At 32.2% G+C, this 19,073-nt stretch overlaps 1 protein-coding gene and 1 pseudogene across 1 annotated transcript; one reads left to right on the plus strand and one right to left on the minus strand.

The window, feature by feature from the left end:
• Positions 1-5,646: 5,646 nt before the first annotated feature.
• On the minus strand, positions 5,647-7,337 carry LOC105762389 (uncharacterized; annotated as a pseudogene).
• An 8,412-nt stretch (positions 7,338-15,749) lies between these two features.
• LOC105763587 (UDP-glucose 6-dehydrogenase 2) lies at positions 15,750-18,341 on the plus strand. Its single transcript, XM_012581841.2, has 2 exons — positions 15,750-15,916; positions 16,642-18,341. Exon 2 carries the CDS (start codon positions 16,663-16,665, stop codon positions 18,103-18,105), a length of 1,443 nt encoding a protein of 480 aa, XP_012437295.1. The 5' UTR covers positions 15,750-15,916; positions 16,642-16,662; the 3' UTR covers positions 18,106-18,341.
• Positions 18,342-19,073: the final 732 nt, after the last annotated feature.

The raw sequence follows: 19,073 nt of genomic DNA on the forward strand, positions 1-19,073 counted from the left end.
AAATCCCAAAAAAAAAGTCCATTATAATACAAAAGCTCTTAATAACCATTTATTTATTAAAATCTAGTCCGAGCTCCCGCACGTCGTCTGGTCCTATGTTTATTGATTACCTAAGAGGATACAAATGGATGGGTGAGCTGAAGAGCTCAGTGTGTAACTCATCCCAACCAATAGATAACATACAGATACAAAATCAATTACAGTTACAGATGCAATTTCAGAAACAAATGCAGATTTAGATACATTTGGAGATTCAGAAACATATATAGATCCTACTCTCATCCACTGCACACCATCTCTGTCCATCTCTACAGACCAATTAGGGTAATGAATACTCATCCAACCCCACACACCTATAAGTGAGCGTATGTCACTTTTCAGAATAGTGCAGACAGGCTGTCAAATATAATGATGTAAATCGTTATATTTAGATATATGTGGTCAAGCCACCAGAACAGATATATGTGGTTCAAACCACCAAATAAGGCAGATCATTAAACTGCCAACCCTTCCTCCATCACATCATATTCCCCCCAATGCTCATGCACATACTAACAGATATTAAATACACATATGTCATACATACTTTTCACAACAAAACATGCTAATAATTGATACACATATAGTAGCAGAATCTCAGATTTCATGTTTTAAAGTCTTATTTATAAGTATAGTCTCTACGGAGTGGCTACATACAAATCGCACATTAATAAGGCCCTGGGTAAAATTTTCAAAAAAATGGACTCACACATTCATGTGGCCCACACAACCTAATTCGCCTAGCCCATGTAGCCCACACGGCCTAACACACGGTCATGTGGCCCACACGGTCATGCGGCCCACACGGCCCAACTTACACAGCTCGTGTGGCCCACACAGTCTGGCACAAGATTGTGTGGCATCGACAGTCCACTTTTTGGTTTCTCGTCGTTTGTTGTTTTCCAATTTTTTCGTTACACACCTGGTCATTTTTTGAAGCAATCTCAATAGCAAGGATTCCAGTACCTAAATCAACATTTTAGATCGTGAAGTATCAATCATACATTTAAATCTAAGTCACTAATTTGATTGCAAAGGCTAACATTTGGCCTAAACAATCGAATCAACCCCTAATCGAAGCATTAAACACTTACCCAACCGGACAACAACCTCCAACAGAAACTAAATCACCCAAGGAACGTTTGTCTCAAGATTCTCACCTAAAATAATTATTTCAAAAAAAAATAATTAAACCTATGCCACACTAAACAAAATAGCCAATTCATCCTTCAAATATCTCGTGTAAAAAGTAATAACAACACATTTACGCAAGGCAGAACATAAGATTAAAATCCCGAAAAGAAGAAAACACGAAGGTAAAAAGGCCACAGATGATGAAAAATGGCAAAGGAACCAAGGGAAAAACAAAAAGTAAAAGAACAGAAAATTGGAAAATGTGGGGGAAAGTGGAAGAGAAGGATGGCATATTTTTGGGAGTGTTTTTGGGAAAAAAAATTTGGATAATTCTTAAAAAGGAATTTAAAAAAAAACTACTGACTTCCCTATTAAATTCGATTAGTGATCCTTATCAGTTATCCTCCATAATTCAAATTCCACACAACTTCCACCACATAGCCGACACAGGAATTTGCAAAAATATTTCCATTTTACACTCATAAGAATTCAAACACAAGACCTCTAGGTAAGTTGAAACCTTACCACTAAACCAACAAGCTCATTCTTGTCATTAATTGAGCAAAAATAATTTTTAAATCAGTTATTCAAATATAGGGGTTTAGACAAAAATAACAAAAATTTCAAGAAAATGATTCAAACCCAGAACCTCTCACACACAGTTCAGAACACATAACCACTAAACTAGATTAATCAGTTGACAAACTCTAATAATTCAAAAACACAAATTTTGGGGCGTTACAATAAATTATATGCAGGTTAAGTTAATTTAAACTGAGTTTATTAGTGTTTGTAACTACTAATTTTAATTTTATATATTCCTTTTAAATGTTATTATTATTCTTTGATTACTTTTGAAATTCATTGCTTAATAAAGTAATTTTGATCCTAAGAATTGTTTATGAAAAATCAGATTTTTTCTAAAAGAATAAACTCTTTTAGTACTATTTTTTCCTATACACAAAACTCAAATTATAATTAAAGAGCATTGAGAGATTACTTGTTATTATACTCTTCACAAATTTGAAATTCAGGTCTTTATAATTTTATTTTAGGAATTTAGTCTTATTTTTCACTCCCAAAATTTTGTTAATCTGGGTTAAATTTGTTGGTGTGATATTTTGAAATAAAAATATAATTAAAACACGATTAAATTTTTAGTAATTAACTGGATTCAACAAAACAATTTTAACAAAGATTAACGATTAAATTTGAATTTTAAAATCTAAAAAGTAAAAAGATTAAAATTTTTTAAAATAAAAATACAGAGACTAAATTTCAAATTTACTAGAGAGATTTATGTAATATGTTAACCAAATATATAGATCCTCGAAGGTTTGCTTTGTTGAGAAAGGAGAATTTCTTTCTTTCGTTTTTTCTAAAACCTGTTGGTATAATGCCAATTATTCCAACCGTTGTCCACTGCAATTGATGTGAAATTTGTTCATAATGCCACAACATTCTACACCATTATTTGAACCATGATCATCATATCCTCTTAAATATTTTTTATTTAGTATTGAAATTTTGTAAATTGCATCCAACTCAAATTGTTTGAGCATCAATGGTGGTCCCTCATCCGATCATCAGAGCTCCAATCGAGTAGCGTTGGGGAATCTGAAAAATGTACAATTCTTTTGCATTCAAGAGAAAAAAGAGAGACCCATCGTGACTTTGTTCAGGGTTGCTCCTTTTATTGGAAATGATAAAGCCACTAGACTTATAGTACTAATGCCCACGGAGTCTACATTAGTGGTTGAGGTTGAGACTTTGAGATTTAGTGTCAATTTTATTTGTTAAGGGTTGGCATCAAGTTATGGTGGAAAGCAACTGCATCGATCTTGTCAAAACCACCCAGAGAATGATGAACTGCCCATGGGAGATTTGAGAGTATTGTTGTTGACATTACGAGGGTTTATTCAAGACTTATCAAGCTTATCTCGGGTAAAACGAGGTTATAATCAAGTTGTAGATTCGGGCCGAAAAGAACTCATCAAGACCTATACCCATAACTCTAGGTTTCTAACAAAATAGTCAATATCACATCGATAAATGCATCATTTTTCTACCAAGACTAAAGTTTCGACTGGTACAACCAAAGTTGAATAAAATGAACATATGAAACCGATATAAGATCAAATTTTCACTAGTACGAAAAAAGAAAACTAAATGTTCGATTTTGCTACTGGAGTGATATGTAGAATTTTATTATTAGAATAATACGTAGCAACCAATACAAGTGAAACCAATGCAAAACTGACCACATTGATTTTAAATCAACCCTCAAAGCTATGTGATACCAAAAAATAAATGATAGGTAAAATTGTATCAAATATTAACCCATATTTGTATTATAATATACAAATACTAAGAAGCTATATACACTAAAATTGTTATATTGATTGATAAAACATAAATATATAATTTTTTTTGTAAAAAGCACAAGATTGAGTAACATAACAATTTGAAATGAATTTGAATTAGTTTACATGCTCGGAAAATTTTAATTTGTCAAAATTATTCTTTCTACTTTATATGTAAGTATAAAATAATAAAAATATGTGGAAATAAATTTAAAATATTTTGGACAAAATGTATAAATTTTAATCTTTTGAATTTTAAACTATCTTTTAAAAAGTACTTTATTTTTGAAATTTTACTTAATTATTACTAAACAAATGAATTACGTATAAGGAAAAGTATGTACTTATTTATAGGCCAAGCCCTCTCCATCTAATGGTTACAAACAATACAAATGTAGGATTAGATTTATGACTCTTAAATATGCTATACAAGTATATACAATCCTAGAGATTTTAGAGTTTCTCAAACATTTACATCACGTTTGGTTGGATGGAATAGCTATTAAGAATATTTAATAAATTCATATAAGAATATTTAATATTAAGAATTTTATAAATTATATATTTTATTAAATTATATTTAATAATAATTATTTTAAATTAAATTTTATAGTATTATATATTATGATTTTAGTAAATTCATATAAGAATATTTAATATTAAGAATTTTATTAAATTATATATTTTATTAAATTATATTTAATAATAATTATGTTAAAATATGATTAAATTATTTATTATTTATATTAATAATCTTATTAAAATTTAATAACAATAACAATAATCATTTATCTAAACAAATTTCTGCTAAGGGTATTTTAGTCATTTTAGTTTTTTTTCCTTATGCTATTACACATCCATTTCATTCAACCAAACACAAGAATACTATTACGCCTTTATTCCATTACATTCAACTAAACAATTGATTTGTTATTACGCCTCTATTCCATTACTCCTCTATTCCATTACGCTTCTATTCCATTACGCCTCTATTCCAATACAGCGAACCAAACGTGCTGCTAGAGTTTACATTAATGAAGTTTGATACTGATATATAGGAGTTGGTCCTCAAATAAAATGTTGCTACAAATTCGGGAATAAATTTAACTAAATTAACAAAGTTGAAGCAATAAAAGACATATGTGAATATCGTAATTTTTAAAAACACAAAATGCAAACATAATTTTTAAAATATATATAACAAAAAATTAAAGAAATTTTAATGTTTTAAAAAATATTATCCATCCAACTAGCAGACATTATTGGGATGCTTCAACAACTTAATTTTATATAAATTTTTTTAATTTATGCTGCTCAAATTTGTTAATGAATTTGTTTTGAAAATTAAATCTTTATAATTAAATCATATATATCTCAACTTTTCATCTCTCACTTTTCCGCTAAACTTTTGATGAAATAAAAGATAGTTATTGAGAACTTGCTACTTATCCTTCTCTTCTTGTATTTATCTATTAATCTCTTTAATTGCCCCTGTTTTTAAATTATTTTATTTTATTGATTATTTCAAATATATTTTTAAGAAAATTTAAAAAATATTTAGAGGAGATTAAGAAAACTTCTTTTCGGAAAAAGGAAAACCCTTTTTATGTTTCATTCTATTTGAAATTAAAGTTCTAGTTTTGAGGTTTTTTAGAAAAAAAAAAGGATTTGTGACACTGCTTTTAAGGTATAAAAAAGTAAAAAAATTTATTCTAGTGTATTTTACCTGTTATTTTAACAAGTGTTGTAGCTTTTTTAGTGTCGTGTGAGATTGATTGAATTAGAAGTTCCTTCTATTATGATTTAATTAAATCCTATTAGTTTGTCTTTTTTAACAAGACAACATGTTGACCATTGCTGTTCATACTAACACGTACCCATAATCCCGTCTTGGCCTATTGCCATTTCTATCAAATAACATCTTTTTCTCTTAAAAATATTTTTCTTACTGCTTACTTCCATATATTACCTAAACAAGAGAACTGCATATTCCCTAAAAAAAACCGCATAAAATAAATGTACCACATTATAAATTGAAGTAATTAATCACTAATAATTTATCCCAAAATTGAAGCCATCGAAACAAAGAGAGGCATATATAATAAAGGTATTACAATATGCTCCACTTATCTGCCAAAGCTTTAGTAATCCTTGCAATGCACATTGTAGCACTTAGTGGATAACCGGGTACTGCAATAAGAAAAAAAAACGATGTAAGTGTAGGCCTTGTCCCCTTAAGCATGATAAAAAAAAATTCATGCTTGTAAAATGTAAGTCTTAGATAGCGTAATAAAGCTCAAATTTGGATAATCGTCAACTATGAGTATGGTTCCAGCAAATGCATATTCTTTGAGAATCATACACCTATATCTATAACCAATATAAGCATGGTAATTTAGCTTTCATCTATCCTATTGCCTTAGCTTGCTCGATTCAATGGTTTTTATGGGATTCGAGGGTTACGAATCAAGATCCTTGAAATTTTTGCAACACAATCTAACAAACATACAAATAAGAATGTGGAGCTCACTTGCTATAAAATCATCTATATAATCTAACTCTATTTTCCCATGAACCATTGCACTCACCTGAAAAAAAAATGCACAGAGATAGGATAATGAAGTGATTATAAATAAAGAGAGAAGGATTGTATGTCACACAAGACTTACCACAAAAACAAGATTCACATCATCACCAACAGCATCTACGTATTTCCTCATTTTAACTAATTTGTCTGAGCTATATGAGAAACCTGATGTGCAAGAAAAAGAACTTGAGCTCCGGAAACAACAGGATTTTACAGACAACACGAGAAACAACAATCAAAGTCAAAACCACCTATTTTGTGAGAGTTGACAAGAAAGTAATTGGTTACATGATTCTTTATCACTTGTAAAACCTCCCACGCTTGCCAACAGCAGTTATATTTAGATTTTGTATCAATTGCACTGCATTATTGTAGAATAGGTCAATAAGAAACAACCTGGTAAAAGTTTCAAAATGCAGTAGAGGAGATATAATCTCAGCAATGATAACTTAGATATGATACCAGAGAATCACTTATATGTCCTTGGAATTCTAACATGAGGTTTAACTTCAAAAAGTACACCTTTCTCAATTCTAACATATACAGCTTGCAATCTCCCAGCCTTATTGATCGGACTATCTAGAATTGACAGTAGAGCCTATAGGGAAATGACAGAAATAGCAGTTACTTCATCATAGTTTTAACAAAAAATTATAAAGATAGCATTAAATAACAAAAAAAAAGAGGAGAACAATAACCTGATGTGTTATGTCAGGTCTGTAATCAGCAGGATTGTTGTTATTTTTTCGCAAGAAATTGGCATGATCATCCGAGTTCAAGAGTTGGAAACTCCGTAACAATTTACAACCAACAAGATAAATTAACTTGAAAATAAAACTTCTTTAATGAAAATTATCAATTAAAAACTACAAAAGCTCATACTCGTAAACGATAATAGAAGCATTAAGCACAATACGAAGTCCAAGCTCCATGTACCTTTCCAACTTTAGCAACTTCCAATGAAGCATTTTCAAGAACAAAAATGACCCTATTTTTTTTATTCTCACTGGGAGAAATTTGGATTCCCACAAGTTATTTTTTCCAGCTTCACCTCATTCCTCTTCTTCTTTAACTTCGACTTCCTCTGTTGGATTTTCAATAGCAGCTCGCTTCGCCATTTCTTTCTCTTCTCCTTCTTCTACTTGTTCTTCTTTATCATACTTCTCACCTCTATTCTTTAGTTTCTTCCCTTTAATAGCATAAGGTTGTAGCATTTTATCAGCTTGAAATATTGTTATCCTTTAAATAAGAAGCAACATAGCAAAAGATAACACTACATTAGATTAAGAAAATAATAAGCTTTTTTATTGGAATTACTTTCATTGCTATTTTAAGAACTCAACGCTACATAAGAATTATAAAATAAATTTAAAAATTATAATATATCAAATATACTAAAAACATAATAATAACTAGCATAAAAGAAAAAGAAACAAAATCAAAATATTGAGGATTGAAAATATATGATAAGCTACACTTCTTTTTTTGTTGTAAAAATACCCAAATGCTTTAAAAAAATGTCTTGTTGCAATTTCTCAATGAACCTGAAAAACAAATCAAATAGTAAACACTATGTTGATCCTATTACTAACCATCACACTTTCACTGCGCACTCTGATTCTTATTCTCTCTAACTTCCTACTACTTTCCTTAATGATTTTATTCATTACCACGAGCTATTCTACGATAATTTTACGAATGATTCCCTCTATTCACTATGACACTCTCATCTATAAATCTCATAATCATTTTTTTCTTAAATCAATAGTCCTTAACAAAAATCTCTACTTCATAGTTATGTTATCCAAAATTTACGAAGGCATAGTGCCTAAGCCTACTAACAAGAATAAAGAAATTGATCATAAGACAAAAATATCTGCAATCTCAACTTTCGAATCTTGATCCTGGGGTTCCCTAATAGCATAAACCATACACAAATAAACAAATCTTGAGAACTAGCTCTCACATTCACACGTTTAGGAGGCATATCTAATAATCTAACATACACACAAACAAATAAACAAACGGTGTGAGTGGCGAGGAGATGATCCAAGTCTCGTTCCTGCAAGTAAACTTTAGGATTAAAGGCAATGTGTTCCCATTCCTACACTACATACAATTCAATGAGAACATTTCAAACAATCAAATACAGTTCAAACAAAGTTATATCAACAATTCTAAGAAAACAGGGAAATTTAGACTCATGAGTTTTGAAACTCCAAACACACAACAATCACCTAGGTCCGAGCATTATTTGAACCTAGAGCTCTGATACCACCAAATGTAACACCCTATACCCGGTCTGGTCGCCATGCCCAAAAATCAGGATGTCACACCATCGTCTCATGTCATATCCAACAAGTAAAAGCTCATTCCAGTAAAACATCCATCAGTTTGCTATTCTCATCGGTCTTAAGTCAATCATACTAGCTAGTTATCATTATCACGAGCTAAACTTACATTAAATAGTCTTATAAACATATTAAAACATGCGTAAGGTCCATTAAGCAAATTCTCAAACCAGGTCCATAAGTATCGATACTGACACTAAGGTATTGATGTTTTCTTTAAGTGGTATCGATACCACCTGGAAAAATGACACCAAACTTGCATTTTATTTCTTGACTAAATCCTAAAGTCTCAAAAATTATCGATACATGTCATGAAGTATCGATAAATTTACCCTGAGTATAGATACTCGAGCAAAGCTATCGATACCAAATCTCTATTCTGACTTTTTGCACGTTTCAAAACACAGATGTATCAATTTTGAAACTCGATTATCGATACCTCTACTCTAGACCTAAAAAATGCAGCATACATAAGCAATTAATCCTTTCCATTTTAGTTCCTAAATCTTATGCATCAATTATTTCAACAAATAATCATTCAACGGCCTAATTAACAGTTAAATATCGTAAAATAATGTTCAACCAAGTAACATCAATCCATCTCATGTTCATGAACTCAAGCATAATAACATGTAATCCTGATAAACCGAACCAATAACCAGCAAAATGCCTAGAAATCAATAAGGCTATAACGAGTCTACCACATTGCCTTTATTCCCTAAACATAAATAAGCATAGAACACCTACTAATAGAACCTAAATAATCGGCTTGGATCACTCCCTTGAAAGCCACACCGCTCACACCAACACTACTTATCTGCAATGGTTAAAGAAGGGAGTGGGTGAGCTTAACAAGCTCAGTGAATGCCTAGAACAACTACCATGCAAACAGTTCATCAAGCATTAACGAAACAACCATATAGCATAACTTTAACAGTTCCAACTTTAGTGTCATAATATACTTACTTGTGCATTATTATTAGTTATTTTACATGGTAAACATATTCACTTTTAAGCATATATCCAATTACACATATAATCACAAAATATTCAAGCATATATCACAATATTCAAAACATCTTTATAGATAAATTGCATAATGGTCACATACTCATTTAGGCATACATCACGTTACACATATATACATTTTAAGATAATTTGGCACTTCAGCTATGAAAGATAAAAGTGAGCTCTATCATCACTCATCGGATACGCGGATCTCCAACACACCAAACATAGACTCATAAAGTCAAACATGTCCCAAAAGTGAAGCATAAAGCTAACACTCTCCTTATTTCCCCTCACATGTCCCGTTGAATGGAGCTTAGCTCACATTCCCTTATCCCTCCAACATGTCCTAGGGACTTGATGCCCAAAATCATTGTACATATAGGTGAGTACTCACAATCCTATGGCATGCCAACTATATCCAACAATTTCAAGATCACAAGGACAAAATAACTGAAGTCAAACACATATCAGTTACCGATTATCCATGCTCAATCATTGCATATTTGCATCTTTAGCAAAACACTGTCACTAACATTTAAAATATACATAACATGTACATATTTTCACTTTCACAACAGTTATCATAACCACATATCACATGTTATAGCATCTCATCTCAATTCACATTTTCACAAACACGTAAGCACTTTGTTCACAAGAAAACATAGGTATGAGGAAGCCTACACTCGAAATTTAGAGTAGGGGTTTAGACTACTACTAAATTCTCAAATAATACACTGAATCATGTTCACAAGCAATTATTCCAAACACTCACCAATTATGCTTTTGTCAAAAAGCTGAAAGCTCAAACTAGTTTTTCCTTACCTTTATCTCTACTCGTAGAAGGTCCTATCGAATCTGGAACTTCAACACAACAATTAATGCAAAAATGCATTCAATAATCAGCTAAGAACTTACCACAAGAAATAAAGAACATAAGCCTAAGCTATGTTCCCATGTAACCGAAACTTATAACATAACAAACTTTAAATTCAAATATCTCAATATATACTTAATCTTTACGCCTAAAACTAATTTTGTTCATCTTATAATTCACCTACAACTAATTCCCAACGTTTAAACTTCAATAAAATACTCAATTCATAGTATCGACTTTTTCGACATGTTTTATGGTTATTTTCCAAAATTCATTAAAACTAAAGAAATCTTTAACAAAACTTCAAAGTAACTTTAGAAACATTCTAATTATGTTAAAACAAGTTGAAAAACACTTTGAAACCATATTTTTATGCAAAATCCCGAAATTCACCATTAAATACCCAAATTTTGGCTTTTATTTAAAGCATGTGTTTCAATGCCTAGAAATTCAATTTAAGGGACTAGATATTAATAAAAACTCATAGAAAGTCGAATGGTTACTTTCGATGTAAGAAAAATGAGCTTTGACGCAAATCTAGAAAAACCCATGTTTGGAAAATATGATGTAGATGATGAAGTTTTTGGGTGATTTTCTTGGTTTTTATAGAGGTTTATGGTTCAAGGGTGATAGAAATCAAAGAGGATTAGGAATTGGAGTTCAAAATTGATTACAATAGCAAGAGAGAACAAAGGATGGAAAACACTAGTTTTGGGGGTTATTTTTATGGGAAATAATTTAGAGAATGTGGGTTTTTAGCTTGGATTTTAAAATATGGTTAAATTGCTTCATAAAACTCTAAGTTTTGAGTCTTTTAAAATTAGTCCTTTTTTGCAAAATTAAAGGTATTTAGAATTCATAGTTAGAAATTGATTTAATTTTCTAAAAACCATAATTGAAAACATTACCGCTACATCATGTTGCAAAATTCCAAACACTCTAAGGCTAAAATTCCTAAAATATCTCTAAAAATCCTAGGCCCTATTTTGGCGTGTGACAAAAATAACCCTAGACTAACTAGAGTTTAATTGGGAAACAATAGCAAAGTTTAACTAGGAGAAGAAAATTTGGTTGAATTAGAAAACACATCATTACGTCGTAACGTGGTATATCCCTCGTTGGGACGTCATTTTTCGCGTCACCGGGACATCGGCTTTTCCTCGTCACAGCGTCAAATCTTAAATAAGAGGCACACTCCACAAATCTCTACCTTGACTCGTATTTACTCATACCTCCTTTTTTGAGCCCATTACAGGTCTATCTAAACCTTTGCAGGATACTCACCAAGTCCAAACCAATTATCTTACAGAGTCATCCATTCCCCATACGCACAACTCAACATTCAACTTAACTAATATGTGGAGAACTTAATGAGACAATCTGCCTTAATGTGACCTTTCTTCTTGTAGTAGTTGTATACCTGGTCTCGATTCCTCGACCTCGAATCAGTTTGACTTCTCACAACAAATGCTGAGGGTTTCCAACTTGAACTACTACTCGAACCAAACTCATTGTCGAGTTTGCCTTTACTTAACAAGTTTCTATTCACTTTCTCAAATGAGAGTTTATCTCTACCATAAATCTGGGTTTCCCTGAAAGACTTATATGAAGGGGAAAAAGAGCACAATAGTAGCATTGCTTAATCTTCATCGTCAATCTGAACCTCGACGTTCTTCAAATCATTCAATAGAGAAACAAACTCACTACTGTGAGCTCTAACGGAGTTATCTTCTCCCATACGGAATGTGTACAGACGTTGCTTCAACACCAAACTATTAGCTAGAGACTTTATCATATATAAGGTTTCTAACTTCCTCCATAAGATTATTGTTATTTTTTCTGAAAGCACCTCTTGCAACACATCATTTGTGAGTCACAACTAAATTGCAGACAAGGTCTTCTTATCAAGCTCATCTCATTCTAACTAATCTAAATTTTCGAGCTTTTCCTAGTAACGACTTTTTTAGGCCATTCTAAACTAGAACTGACGTCATTTGAACTTGTCATAAACTGAAATTTGTGTAGCTATTGAACCTCTCAATATCAAACTTTATTGTAATCTTTGAACGTGTCGATTGCGAAATCCAAACCAAACTTTGATACCAGTTTATTGGGGATCGACCCGTGTATGAAACAAGAAAAAAAGTAAAAGTAGAGAAGATCAAACACACAAATATTTACGTGGAAAATTTTCTCTAAAGAATAGGAAAACAAACCATGAGCAAAGGAGACTTCACTAAATGAACAAAAATCAAAAGAGTGCAATATGAAGATAATCTCAACAAACAACCCTAAATCTCAAAAAAATAAAGCACTTTGACTAAAAACCGAAATTCCCTAAATTCACAAAACTCTCTCAATCTCAAATATGATGAATATGATTAATTTAGGTTACAATAGCCCATTTTATAGGTTAAATTCATAGGTTAAACACGACTAAAATAACCCTAGACTGATAAAAGTTTAAATGGGAAACAATAGTAGAGTTTAACTGGGAGAAAAAAACCCAGTTGAATTAGGAAACACATCATCACGTCGCAATGTTATATGTCCCTCGTCAAGACATCGTTTTCTTTTCGTCGAGATGTCAAGTGTCGCGTTATCGGGACGTCAACTTTTCCTCGTCACAACATTGATTTGTAAATACAAGGCACAGTCCACATAGCTATTTAACTCAACTTTTTGAATTATTAACTTGTTTAAGATATCAAAACTCTTTCTACTCCTTATTTGATTTCTTTCAACATGTATTTGATTTTAATAAAATGTTTGATTATTCACCACTCATTTGATACAATATTTACATCTCTTCAATATAGATTTGATGTTTCTTTGAACTTATTTCATCAGAATTCTCTTGCCCCTATTAGAAATTCAAATTAAAACAATAAGCATTTTTTCTTTTGTTTTGAGTATGGCATTTTGGATAATTTTAGTGTAAGAAACTAGAGTTCATGTAGTGTAAGTAAGCAAATAGATTTTAGAATATCTTGTAAAACTTATCATTGTGCTTGTAAGAGATTAGTATGTTAATTTGTAATTGACAACGTGTTATTATGTTGTTTAACTCGTAATTAATGGAAAAAACACTACCCACAAAACTGAACATCAAAGCAAAAACAAATTTTATGTCAATCATTAAATAAAATTTCAATTTTCAAAGTTTTGGATCAATCATTTTCAATTTGTATATATTTTCAATTTCAGTTTGTATCAATCATATATGTTTTCACTTTCATGGATATATTTTCAATTTGTATCAATCATTTTCTTATTAAATAAAAAAATTCAATTTTCAATTTTTTAAATATATGATTTGGAACTTTCGTAATATTGAAATCTTTTGGCTCTATTAAAAAATAAGTTGACTTCTTAATTTTGGTATACCCTTCAACTACTCTTACTTTTGACTCTCGGCCCAAAATAACTATTACAGTTCGTCAAGCGCACTGGTGACCCCATTCGCCAGGCCTACTAGCGATCCTTACTTCGCCAGGCCTACTAGCGATCCTTACTTAGCCAAGCCTACTGGCGAACACCAACTTGCCAAACCAACTATCAAACACTAGCTCGTCAGTCCTACTGACATACACCATCGACCAGTCTCGCTAAAGTATACCATCTTGCCAAACCTGCTGGCGTATACTAGCTCACCAAGCCTTTTGGCGAACTTCAGCTCACTAGGCCTACTAGCGATCACAGTTCGCCAAATCCACTGACGAACCCTGCTTCTCCAAAGCCACTGGCGACCTCTATTCGCCAGGCTCAAACTTCTAAGCCCTGTTTTAGAATGTTACACTAAGCCTCCTTGCCAATAGTATACTTGGATGTCCTTTTAAATTTCTATCAATACACACACACAAAATATTGCATTTAATGCCTTAGAATTAGCTTTAGCCAGCTTCTCTTCCTCTATGGTCCATGTAAGTTCAGACTTTGGGTTTTCACTCCAGTTGTCTCAGTTGCAGAGGGCTCCCATACAACAAGAATGGCATGCCAAGATTTTTCATCCATTGACTTAATGAATGCTTTTATCCCTACCTTCTAGCAAGTATAGTTGGAAAAATCCAACAATACCAAGCACAAATGATCCTTTCTTTTTAAGAAAATGTCGACACTAGAAATACCACTTGTTGTGTCAAGTCAAAAGCTCAAATACCAATTTGAAAGAATAAATTTGATAGTTGCAAGAATAACAGAGCAGTGGCAACTGTAAGTGGTATTATGGAAGTACAATAATGAACTCAATGCACTTGCTTACACAATTTGATTTCCTACATTTGCTAGGCCTTGCTTAAAGAGATAATCAACTATCTTTTAATCTCGTACAATAATTGATTTAAGTCCTATCGCACCCCAGTATACCAACCTCACTTTTGCACCTAATATCTAGGTCACTCTCCTCTAAGTTTTCACATTGAAAACTTAGTTTGTGGAGTAAGTGACTCACTTTTTTACTTATAAATTCACTCACAATAATGAATTCCTAATGAACAAATTAAGTGCTAAACTCTCAATACAAAACTTGTACAAGTCTCAAGAATATAATAACATTTTGACTTACTAACATACTAGATATATTGCAATCAATCACAATATCAAAGTAGTAGTTAAAGAAGAATAAATCTCAAATCTTCATGGTAAGTTTCCAAGTTATTTGACCCAATCTCTTTAAACTAGTAGATCCAACTGTTTGATCTAATACAATCCAATCTTTAAGATATGTTTCTCCATATTGATTGACCTTCAAAGATGGACCAACATATGTCCAAAATATAAAAAAAGATCATGTTCTAAATGTTTTATTCCAAAAGACTGTCAACTCCAAATAAGGCAAGTTTATGTTACTTGTGCAATGCCAAGTAGAGTTGGCTTTGCTCGTGCCATTGCTAAAAAAACTGCCTTAATACTATCAACTCTAATTGATGTTGAGTTAAATATTTTTCAATTATATGTTGTGTACAATTAGTTATAATTTTGTTTAAGATATTAAATGCTTATATAATATTTGAAACGTTAATAATTTATTTTATGTAAATTTTTAACATATTTGTGCATTCATGTAACATTTATCATATTTTTATGTCATGCTTTATTTTAATTATTTTTGCATGTGCTTGTGTCATGTCTCAAATCATTTAATATTTGTATAATTATTTAACTATAAATTTAAATTCGGTTATAATTTTAAGATCTAAATTTACTTATTTAATAATTACATTATCGTATCTAACATTTAATAATTCAATATCACATTAAAAACTCTAAGCATTGTGAGCCAAATTCTAGTATGTATAGTATTCTTAACCAATGGCCAATTTTGTAATTTCCGTCCCGTTGACAAGAATTTCAGTCTGTAATCACTTTACATGTTCACCCATTATTCCCCATTGCCAAAAACCGGAATTCTTAAAAAAATGTAAAGGATAAAATTGGAAGAGAATTAGTATAAAACAACAACCCGCTCTTCTGAATTTTATATCGTTAAAGCGAAGCTGCCCTCTTCTTCTGTTGCTCTGAACTTATTGTCTCTATTTGAGGAGCAAGTTTTGAGGTAAATTAATACAAATTATTCCATTTTCAATCCATTTTCTTTGAGTTTTCTCATTAGTTATTTGGGTTTCCTTCATGTCGTGATTAGCGTTTTTGTTGCTTCTTTTTTTTCGGCTTGAAAATATGAGCTTTACAAAGTTGTTTGTTCTTGATCTGCCTGTCCATTTGACAAGATTCAAGTTTTCTTTACTTTTTTCGTGTTGATTTTTCGTGTATTAAAACGGGTAGTTTTTGTTTCTGTATGAGAATGTTATTTTGATGGTCAACTAGACACTTGAAAATTTGAATTTCTTCGAGTGGTAGCTCCTTGATCTAAGTCTCTATTCGACAGGATTAAAAATTTCTTCCTTTTTACGAGTTTTTTTTTTTCATGAATTCAAACGATTAGTCCCTTTTTTTGAAAATGAGTTCCTTTTGATTGTTTAATAAAGCAGATCTGTTTGCCAAGTTGTCTCTTTTCGTTCTCCAGTAAAGTGTGTTAATATTTTGGTTATGAAACATGAACTAGAACTTTGAATCAAGCTAATTCCAATGGATCTGATTTGAATTGTTTAGATTTCATCAGCTTGGCTTTTGAATTCTGGATCTATCATTTTATTATCTTTTAGTTCATATGTAAGTAACTATGTAATTAGAATAGTTGTCGGTGCTTGGATGCCTTAGATTCGAGGATGTTTTTCTCTATTTTTTTGTCTGTCTGATATTTGAATACTCCTCTTTGTTTAGGGTGTGGTCTAAAAAACGAAAATGGTGAAGATCTGTTGCATTGGAGCTGGTTATGTTGGTGGGCCTACAATGGCTGTGATTGCACTTAAATGCCCATCTATTGAAGTGGCTGTTGTGGATATCTCTGTGCCTCGTATTAATGCATGGAATAGTGACCAGCTTCCAATCTATGAGCCTGGTCTTGATGCTGTTGTGAAGCAGTGTCGTGGAAAGAACCTTTTCTTCAGCACTGATGTAGAAAAACATGTGCGTGAGGCTGATATAGTCTTTGTTTCCGTCAACACTCCGACCAAGACTCGAGGGCTTGGAGCTGGCAAGGCTGCAGATCTTACATATTGGGAAAGTGCTGCTCGAATGATTGCTGATGTATCGAAATCTGATAAGATTGTGGTCGAGAAATCAACAGTCCCTGTCAAAACTGCTGAGGCAATCGAAAAGATTCTCACCCACAATAGCAAGGGAATCAAATTCCAAATTCTTTCGAACCCAGAGTTTCTTGCCGAGGGAACTGCTATTCAAGATCTTTTTAACCCTGACCGTGTTCTCATTGGAGGTCGGGAGACCCCAGAAGGCAACAAAGCTGTCCAAGCATTGAAGGATGTTTATGCTCATTGGGTACCGGAAGACCGAATTCTCACCACTAATCTTTGGTCTGCAGAGCTTTCCAAGCTTGCTGCCAATGCTTTCTTGGCTCAGAGGATCTCTTCTGTAAACGCCATGTCTGCACTTTGTGAGGCGACTGGGGCTGATGTTACACAAGTGTCGTATGCTGTTGGTAAGGATACAAGGATTGGACCCAAATTCTTGAATGCCAGTGTTGGTTTCGGCGGATCCTGTTTCCAAAAGGACATTCTGAATCTAGTTTACATCTGTGAGTGCAATGGCCTTCCTGAGGTAGCTGAGTATTGGAAACAAGTCATTAAAATCAATGACTACCAGAAAAACCGTTTCGTTAACCGCGTTGTGTCATCGATGTTTAACACCGTTTCAAACAAGAAGATTGCTATTTTAGGGTTTGCTTTCAAGAAGGATACTGGTGATACTAGGGAGACCCCAGCCATTGATGTATGCAAGGGGCTATTGGGAGATAAAGCTCGGTTGAGCATATTCGATCCACAGGTCACTGTGGACCAGATCCAAAGGGACCTTACCATGAAAAAATTTGACTGGGATCATCCCCTTCACTTGCAGCCCATGAGTCCCACAACTGTGAAGCAAGTCACTTGTGTGTGGGATGCTTATGAAGCTACAAAGGATGCTCATGGAATATGTATTCTAACTGAGTGGGATGAATTCAAGAATCTTGACTTCAAGAGGATATATGACAACATGCAAAAGCCAGCTTTTGTCTTTGATGGCCGGAACATTGTGAACGTGGACCAGCTGAGGGAGATTGGTTTCATAGTGTACTCAATTGGCAAGCCACTTGATGCATGGCTCAAGGACATGCCTGCAGTGGCATAAATGATGCATGCAGAGGTTATCGATGCACGTCAATGTCGGTTTGATTCTTTACTACCTATCTTTTTGACAGGTTTTATTGTTTCCTTGCTTTCCTTCCCCATGGTAGCCAAGCATTTGAAGGCAGTAAACGGCTCTTCGTTGTGCCACACATTGTATTCAATAATATTTACCATCTACTCTGTTGTTTGTTAGAAAACTTGATATTATTTTTGGATTTCATCTAATTTCATATTCAATTTGTCTCTTTATTGAAATAATTTTACTTCACACAAATGACTCGGACAAAATAGCTTCACTAAAAATCTTGTGTTTCATGGTGGAAAAAGTATATTTAAAAACCTTGCTTGTCTGAAAATGCCAATTAAAAATTAGTTTATCTTAAAATTTAAGTTATTAATAATATTAATATTAAAATCCATATAAATATTTAACTGCTTTTACCTTTAACCTTTTAACGGTTACTCGTGACCTAATTGTAAAATTGAAATATCGATACTTAAATAAAGATATAAGAACATATTTGTGTTGTTTACTCTTACTTTTATCTATAAACTCTGGACTTATTATTAGTTGCACGTGATTTAAAAGAAGAAATTGAATCAAACAACTAAGCTCCATGTGGCATAACACTAGAACGTGAGTAAAAGTGATTACAAAAAATTTTTATTAAAGCCCCTTTTGATTAAAGAAAGACATTTTTTTCAGAAAATAAATCTCCCCATCAACTACATTTGTGCCAATTTGGGTACTTTGGATATGACTTTTATAATTTGATTGGACTACAGAATTGGACTGCTTGGATCCATTTTTTGAACTTTAATGTTGGGTTATTTTGTCAGTTTATACTATTTTGGTTTTAAATTATTATGATTTTCGATCATTTTAAGTTGGAGTCCTTTTAAAAAACATATGGTCTAATTTTTGGATTATGGAATTTTATGTTTAATTATTCAAGTTTAATTTAGTAC

The sequence above is a fragment of the Gossypium raimondii genome, chromosome 12 (genome assembly GCF_025698545.1).
Source record: "Gossypium raimondii isolate GPD5lz chromosome 12, ASM2569854v1, whole genome shotgun sequence".
Lineage (NCBI taxonomy): Eukaryota > Viridiplantae > Streptophyta > Magnoliopsida > Malvales > Malvaceae > Gossypium > Gossypium raimondii.